The sequence below is a fragment of the Amaranthus tricolor genome, chromosome 3, assembly GCF_026212465.1.
Source record: "Amaranthus tricolor cultivar Red isolate AtriRed21 chromosome 3, ASM2621246v1, whole genome shotgun sequence".
NCBI lineage: Eukaryota > Viridiplantae > Streptophyta > Magnoliopsida > Caryophyllales > Amaranthaceae > Amaranthus > Amaranthus tricolor.
The window spans coordinates 10786242-10795927 of NC_080049.1; the positions used below are offsets into that span (position 1 = coordinate 10786242).

Genomic DNA, 9686 nt, shown 5'->3' on the forward strand with positions numbered 1-9686 from the left:
TATGTATATATATATATATATATATATATATATATATGTATATATATATATATGTAATATATATATATATATATATATATATATATATATATATATATATATATATATATATATATATATATATATATAATGATGATGCCCACGTTTAAAAAAAAGTAAAAGAAAATAGAGAAAGAGAGACAATAGCTAATGCGTTTTAGTGAATAGTGCAATGCTGCAGTATGAATTAATCTAAGCACACAGAAGTTGTTAATAGTATATATAACAAACATAGGAATGGACCAGACCAAAGTTGAAGGATGACTAAAGATATGAATAGTGGATTTTAGGTCTATAGAATTTATTCTTGATCAGGTAAATAAAAAAGAGAGGTAATTATCCTTTCAAATCATGGAAATGTCAAATTCATTTTAAAAAGTAAATCACATAAAAATATGATATAGACAAGAATTGTCTAATCAAAGAATAATAGAGTTAGATGTTTTTAATTTATTAATTAATTAATTTAATTAATTAAATTTAGTTAATAAAAAAGATGTACTCTAGTTCAGTTTGGATAGAAGGAGAAGGAGGAACTAAACATAATGGAAAAGAAGAAAATAGAAATGGAGTAGATGGGAATAATAGGCCATTTTAAAACCTGAGAATGGAACCCACAAAAAACAATGAATATACCCCATTTCTGATTTCTTACTAGACCTACAGATTAGGGCCCATAGCAGGTGATTTTGTATTATCTTGTAATTTATTGGTCTGTTTTATTAGATTTGCATTAAAAAAAAATAAGTTTTAAGAAAATAGTAATAATCGAAAAGACAAAATTAATTTAATACATAAAATTTAAAATGAGTCAAAAGTATATGGACGGAATTAAAAAATAGTAATGACCCATTATCTAAATATTAAAATAAAATAAAAATTAAATGTAACATATTGAAACAAAAACTGCTAAAATATCAATGGGACGGAGGATATTGTTATCATCATCTTCTTTTCTTTCTTATGTCACATTATTCATTAATGGACAAACACCATCACCATGGCAGGCATAAGTTGGTGCAGAATCCTTAAAGCTATATCTATTTAATACCTATTAAAAGCAAAGTTAATAATTTGTCAAGTTATTGGAATTTGGAAAACATCTATGTGGTTAATATATTAATATTTTTTATTTTTCTTTTTTGTGCTCCAATAATTGACATGTACCTGTATGCTAAGCCTATATAAGCACAAGATTGTTGTATACTCCACTTTCATATAATTATATAGGAGTATAATATACTATATATATGAATAGTAGTAGTGGTTAAATAAGGTTATAACTTTTTTGTCTCTACTTACTATTATAGAAAGTTACCCAACTGGCCAAAAGTTAGGGTTTTTGCAACACAATCCCCTTCCCATGGCCAAGGTAGGGTTTTGACATTAATTTCATTCATGCTAGAAGTTTATTCCCTTGTGTTTTTTCTTTATAAATGCAAAAAGATTTTAGAACCATTTAAATTTTTAAATTAGAATGGATAATGCAATATTTATTTACATATTAGATAACTAAATTGTTTAGATATTTGCTAAAATTATTAGTAAAATAAAGATAAATTTCACTTTAATATAAGTACTGTATGTAATTTTAAAATTAAGCTAATTTATAAACTCAACTTAAAGATATACACTTTGAAATTTCAATGTGTTTTTGAATTTCCTATTTCTCTTTCCAATTGTTAGGAGTTGAATTATTTTTTGAAATTTCAAGATAGATCAAGAAAAGGTGAAATATTAGATGAGAATCGAATATAGAATTATACATGAAAAATTGAATGCTTATTCCATTTGAAATAAAATCCAATTCTCGCAGAGCATATATAGTTATAATAACTCAATCAAGAGCAAGATTGATCTTTCTCTCTCCAAATCAAACAATCAGAAAAATCCAAAAAAAAAAATCAAATTATCCACTTTCACACAAACATAACCCAATTCAGCAGTATACATGAACTATATGATGAAAATAAACAAATATTCCTTTAAAATGTAAACTAATTAAACACTAACAAAATCAATAAAAGACATGAAATAACCCCAGAAAATATAGCCAGTATATATATCAAAAAAGACAATTATAAATTACCTATATATAGAAGAGTAATCTGATAATTATATAACTTATATAAAAACATACTAAAAATAGTAATCAAGTAGGAGATTGCATGGGAAACCTGGAATTTCCATCATTTGTAGTATTAGTATTACTACTAGCTGCTACAGCAGCTGCAACTGCCGCAGCAGCAGCCGCACCTTTTAATTGATTTCGCTTCTTTTTCTTTTTCTTATAAGGAACTCCTCTTGCTTTTGCTTGTGAATCTCTTACCTCCCTCAGATACATCCGGATTATACCACTTGCAAACGGGTTGGCTTCAGGCGGGCCTCCATTTTCTTCATAGGCAGCCCGAAGCCTTCCGATTAACGCATCAAGGCTACCCCAAGCTTGCCTTAATGGGCAGGTACATGGGGCAGGAGGTTCGGGTTGCCCGAAAAAGACACAACCTTGGATGTGAACCTTAGTTTTTCCGAACTGATCAAGATATCTCAGGAATTCAAGGACATGATTTGGTGTGCAGTGTGACATGATAGCTACGGGTGGCCTTTGATTTTTCAAGTATTGACAGAAAGTATTCCAATCTCGTCGCTTTTGCGACTCGTATCGACTTAACGGAGCTGTTGACTGTCGTTGTTGGTGTTGGTGTTGGTGTTGGTGTTGGTGTTGGTGTTGGTGCTGGTGCTGGTGCTGGTGCTGGTGTTGGAGTTGGTGTTCCTCCTCGTTTAACAGGGATCGTGACGCGCCTCCGAAAACGGAGGAAGACGAGGATCCCTGTAGGGTTACTATATCTTTCCCCTTCATGTTGCTTGACATGATGATAAAATTTTTTACAATTATTTTTATTTTTTTTTGTTACTAATTGAGGATTTTTACTTGGTGTTGTAAGGGAGAAGATATAGGGAGTGAAAAAATTGAGGAGGAAGAGAAAAGAGAGAGAGAGAGAGGAAAATAAGGAAGGATGGGGCCAATAAAAAGTAGGGTAAGGAGCCTCTTTTTCTACATCTTCACATTAATTTCTTGCTTTCAAGTGTACGATTAGGCTTAAGTGATGCACTTTCCTTTTTTTTTTTTTCTTGAATTTTTATCATTATGTTTCCATCTTCTAAGCAATCATTCAAGCATATATTATTTGATCTTAAACCTAGGCTTACAATGCAATCTTAGGGGTGATTACATTATTTTTAAATTAAATATAGGAAATATTAGTCATATAACTATATAGCTAGGATGCTTATGATAAGACATCAAAGACTTGTTTTGTTTTGCTTAATTATTATGCACGCTGTTTTTTATTTTCTATTTGTATTTTCTTTTTTAATTATATTTTTATAGTTTAGGTGTTAATTAATTAAATATATATTAATGTGCACTTTATTAAATGCAATAAAAACCTTAAATATTAGTATCATTTAGTATATTGGAATAACAAAATATAACACTACCATCGTTCCTTAATGATGTTCTCATCATGAATGTTCACATGAATTAAGAAAAATAGAATCTTTTAGATAGTGGAGATTTATTTTATTGAGTAATAAATTTAATGGATGAAAAGAAGGGACCATAAAAATAAAAAAAAATTAAAATAAAGTTAGAGGGAAATAATATGGGGACCATACCTATTAAAAAAATATTTTTATAATGTTAGTAGGAAACATGTGTGAACCATAAAAAATATATTGTTAATGAAGTTAGTAGAAGATAGATAGGAGGCCATAAACATTATTAAAATATTAAAATGAGAATGAACACGGTTATTTTTGTCCAAAATTTGTGATATAAATTAAAAGCATTGTTTGTGAATAACAACAAAAGGAAAGTGGAAACTTATTTCTTTAATGAAGGGACGGAGTATAATCATAAATTAAATTTAACTTAAAAAACGTATAGTAAGTAGTTAAATTAAAGATAATAAAAAGTTTTTTCAAATTAAATTTAACTAAAAAAAATACGTTTACTAAATTGTTAAAATAAAGATAATAAAAAGCTTTTTAAATTTAAAAACGCATTTTCAAATTATATTTATGTTTGATAAAAATATTGTCTACTTAATTTAAGAAATCTTTTTCAAGAAAAATTATAGTTAATTAGACATACGATTTCAAAAATATTTAAAATAAGAACAAATAATAGATAAAATTCAATTATTATGCCTAACATTATATTTTTGATAAAAATAAGAACAATATGTTGAAATAACTAATAAAACATACTTAATTTAAAACATCATTTCAATTATTATGCCTAAAATTATATTTTTGATATTTATTACAAGAATAAAATTGATTGCAATAAAAGATTTTTTGATCATATTGTTCTAAACAAATTTATTTTTAAGATCAAATTAGGCATTTTGGATACAATGGTTATATAAGGAATTTATTTGGTCATAGTACAATTTAATATTTTGTTAAAATATATTTTTTTGCAGATTATATTTAGTATTATCAAATATAAGATTGCTGCATTATATTTAGTGCAATTTAATACAATTTAGTATTATATTTAGTACAATTTAATATAATATATATATTTTTTAATTTATTTAGCTACAGCAAATTCATTTAACCAAGATTGCTGCATTTAGAAAATGGGTATTAGACTGTCATTTGTCATTTAGCAGCAAATCAATAATCAATAAAATATATTAATAAAGAAACGACTTAGACACGTGTCACACTCTCATTACAAATTTTCCCACCTATTTTCTGCATTGACATGGAAATTTTTGATACTTGACTTCATATTTAAGACACAATTAACACACTAAAACATGTAATATTTGTTGATTGGCTATATATATGTGATCCATTGATACACTATATTTCCTTATTTGAACCTATAATTTTTTTATCCCAAATCATAAAGAAAATTAATACGTGGTTCATTAAATCGGTATCAAAACTGAAGTGATCCAACCAAAAAAGATAAAAATAAAATATTAATTTTCTATTTTCATATACACAATCTTAAGTCTTAAGCTCAAAAATTATATTATAATTTATAGTAGTATGCTATATTTGGTCAATGTGAAAGAATCAAGTTAACCAAAAGCTTAAACTGATACAATTCAACTTTAGAGTTCCAAACAAAAGCCGGATGGTCGGGTCATTTTCAGGTTGGTTAACAGGTCAATGATTTTTAAAATATATATTTTATCATCAATATTTTTCAAGAATATACTCCTATATAATAATTTTTCATTTTTAAAGAAAATATTTAGTTTCTTAATTATAAAAAGGACTAGTATACATATTTTAAAGCTTAAATAGAAAAATAATAACTCAAATAGAAAAATAATATACTCCTATATTGACTCGATTTATTTCAAGTCCGGTTATTTTTCGGGTTATGACCCACTAATAATATACATATTTTAAAGCTCAAATAGAAAAATAAACAGTACAACATAATTTGTTTTTAGTGGGATATATTTAGCGATATTTAATTTAGATGTTGCTACTTCAAATTTCTAATAGTATATATAAATGATTTAGTGACATGTATTAGATCCTTTGACAACATAATAAAAAATCACATTAAAGTTTTTTGCGACATAGGTTCTAGTGACATTTCTCACAAATGTCACTGTAGACTATAGTAACAATTACATATGTTACTAAAGACCAAATAAAGTGTCCCTAAATCACTTTAAAGTGGAACTAAAAATAAAAATCAATAATTATCACACTAAAAATATAAATCAGTGACATTTTTTTAATGCCATTAAATACAATATCACAAAAAGTTAAATTTGTTATAGTGGAAAAGGTTAAATTTTTTGGGTTATAACCCACTAATTTTTAATCCAGTTTCAAATTAATTTTAGATCGGATTAAATTTTGGTGGATTATGATAGAGGTCTAGTCTAAAATTTTTAGACCCAACTGGCCAAATCTTTGCCTTGGACGCTGCTCATGACCAACTTCAGAACCCATTTCAGATCTTTTTTAAAATTTCATTTAAACGTAATAGTTATGTACTTGAATTATAGACCCATATTAGATCTATCTTAAATTCATTTAAACTTATTTTAGAAAAATAGTACTACATTTAAAGACTTACTTTAGATCTAATTGAAACTTTGAAATATAACAATAATGGAGTAAGAACAATTGAATTAAAACTCATTATAAGACCTACTAAGGATTCATTTAAGACCCTAACCATTATTCTATAAATTATTCTGTGTAATGGGAAGATTGATGGAGATACTACTCATTGAATACAAGTGGGTTGACTCAAGTGGTGAGCAACCACCGAGGTGCTATGTGATAAGAAGTTTCCAAGTAGGCTAAAAGGTAAATTTTATCAAGTTGCAACCGAGCCTGCTTTGCTATATGGGATAGAATGATGAAATGTAAAGAAGATTTTTGAACGTAAAAACAAGTTACAGAAATGCATAAATGAGGTGGATGTGCGGTAACACAATGATGGATAGAGCCAGGAACTAGAAGTTCAGAGAGAAATTAAGAGTTGCCCCTATTTTTGTAAAGATGCGTGAAAATAGATTAAGATAGTTTGGACATGTACAGAGAAAGACTTTTGATGCCCCTGTGAAATGGATTAAAAACATCATAGTGCAGATTGGCCAGAGGTCAAGTCTAACTGGACACAGACTCAATCAATCTTTGTGGAGACTTATAAGGTATGTGAATTTTCAATCATCATCATCATCCCTTGTGTATCCCACACATAAGAACATTATGATAAGGGTCTGAGAAAGGAAGGAAGGCGGAAAACCATACCCATAATAGAAGATGCGACTAAAGAGTCCTCTGGCTCGAGATTGATGCTCAGAATGATAGGTCCTTGCAATGAAGAGGAGGGAGTGAAACTGAATCCGCCAGCTTACATCTTACTACACAAGCTTAACCCTTAATCATAAAATTAGAAATAAAAAATACATATAAATAAATAAAAATAACTAGGTAAAAAACGAGTAAAAGAATGATATGTAAAAGGTAAAGGCAAAAACAAGAACATCAACTAGTACGCGAGAGAGAATCAATAGTCAAAGACATTGATAAGGGGCCTCCAACTACCACTATCCCTAATCAGGTGCTCAAAGAGGTATAGGTCATGCAAATCATTTTTAATTTGTTTTTCTCACATTCTCCTCGGTCTTTCTCGACTTTTCTAGATAATGAAAACGTAGCTTAAACCAATAAAGAAGTTTTTCTTATGGCTTATTATTATGTGCTCTTTTTATTTCTTTGATTTTTCTACAATATGATAAATTTGCTTTATTAATTTTTAGTTGATTAAGTGGATGAAATAGAAATTTAGATGCAATATTGAGTGAAAATAAATTTGTAAAAGAGATTACAAGCGATGATTTGGTGCCACTAAAACTTAAAATGTAGCAATATTAGTTTCAAAATACTAAGTGTAAAAAGTTAAAGAACGAAGAAATTGATATTAAATTAAAATAAGGATGAACTAAATAAGTATTTATGAGCATAACACCTCGACACGTCTTATGGCTCGACACAACATGACCCGCAACCAAGCACGATACAATCAGCATATCGCTACATGGATCATAGGTGTTCCACGATCATCAAGTCACTATTTTTTTTACGTTGTGAGATTGGCACTGTACGACACAATACATATGGATAAACTCCACAGTTATGGCTACTGATAAAGAGGTCTTTCAGAAAGAGCGAGGTGATCGATCGCGCAGGGCCACCTCTTTCTCCTGTATATGAAAAGGTTAATCAAAAAAATAAATATGTTAAGTTTATAAATAAATAAATATAGTTATTATAAATAAAGCGCAAAATATAAATTTTGCACAGGACATTCAAATTTTTCAAGAAGGCTTACCTACAAGGCCCACTATGGTGATAGAGTTCGTCAAGTACGTGGCTAGCTCAAATACGACCCATACTAAACTACAACAACATGAATTTCATGTCGAAAAATAAGTTGGACAAAATTTAGATGTAGAGTCATATCTTATCTATGATATATGAATTATTTTATTAATTTAGAAAACAAAATATTAAAAAAAAATAAAAATAAAAAAAATACACTTCAATTACCTATCTAGCATCAAATTCATTTCTTTCCTATAAATATAAATGCTGGATTTTTTTAGTTGTCAAATTGCTAGAACAAATATAATGATATTTTAATGATTATGCGGTAAGCTAAGGCTAAATTTTTACATTTGTTACTTCTTGTTTTCCCTTTTATTATAAATGATTTAAAAATATATGCTAACAAATGGGATAAAGCGATGATAAAATTGTGGATTTACTTTAAGCAGAAATATTTCATAAATAAATTCGCTTTGTATACGTAGTCACTCATAATAGTATTAGGTATATATCTGTGTTAAAGACTATTGATGAAAAATTTTGAATAATAATCAGAAATTATATACATTAATTTGTTATGTAACACATTGTACAAAACTTTTAATCATAACTTAATGTATATTTTACTTTTTGAATTATTTATAACTTGATAAAAAATATCTTGAAATGTTATAAATCAAATGATGAGCTTCAATGAGGAATCAATAATGTATGTCAAAAACACAATAAGTCGAAACATAAGAAATAAATTAAAATTGTAAACGCTACATATATTGCATTGTCAACAATAATCATCTCATAAATAAAATAGTATTTATTTCATCATATTATATATATATATATATATATATATATATATATATATATATATATATATATATATATATATATATATATATATATTAAGAAATATATTTACGTACTTCAGTCGAAATGTTCTCCTTTATTTTATTTGAAACTAAGTGATTATATATATATATATATATATATATATATATATATATATATATATATATATATATATATATATATATATATATATATATATATATATATACATATATATATATATACATATATATATATATATATACATATATATATATACATATATATATATACATATATATATATATATATATATATATATATATATATATATATATATATATATATATATATATATATGGGGAGGGATCCTATAAGAAGGTTATTAAAAATAAGGATAAGAAGCATTCAATACCCTTGATCTCAATAAAAAAATTTAAAGTCACGATTGAATCAAAAGCACTTAATTGTAAAAGCACTATGTTACGCAGAAAGTATACTATGTTATAAAATCTAAAGAATCTTCTTAATTTATAACATATTATCTTTTTATATATATATATATATATATATATATATATATATATATATATATATATATATATATATATATATATATATATATATATATATATATATATATATATATATATATATATATATATATATATATATATATATATATATATATATATATATATATATATATATATTGACTAAGAAAAAGCATTCTCATACTTCTTTTTTTAGGTACCCTTCGTATTTGATCCTACACACACGCGCACACACACACACAACAATTAAATTCTCAATTTAATTTAAATTCACCCAACAACTAATGATATATTTAAACAAAGTAAACATAAATTCCAATATCATACCTTTGAATTAAGAAGAAATGGAATAAATAAAGATCAAAACCTATTTGAAAA

The 9686-nt window shown here is 26.4% G+C and overlaps 1 protein-coding gene across 1 annotated transcript; it reads right to left on the minus strand.

The window, feature by feature from the left end:
* Positions 1–1769: 1769 nt before the first annotated feature.
* Positions 1770–3083, minus strand: LOC130808167 (protein LIGHT-DEPENDENT SHORT HYPOCOTYLS 10-like). The gene has a single exon (XM_057673626.1). The coding sequence runs from the start codon at positions 2909–2911 to the stop codon at positions 2192–2194; it is 720 nt and encodes a 239-aa protein (XP_057529609.1). The 5' UTR covers positions 2912–3083; the 3' UTR covers positions 1770–2191.
* Between the last annotated feature and the right edge of the window lie 6603 nt (positions 3084–9686).

Excerpts from the sequence above, each read along its gene's own strand:
- LOC130808167 (XM_057673626.1), bottom strand. The coding sequence starts at position 2,911 with ATGTCAAGCAACATGAAGGGGAAAGATATAGTAACCCTACAGGGATCC.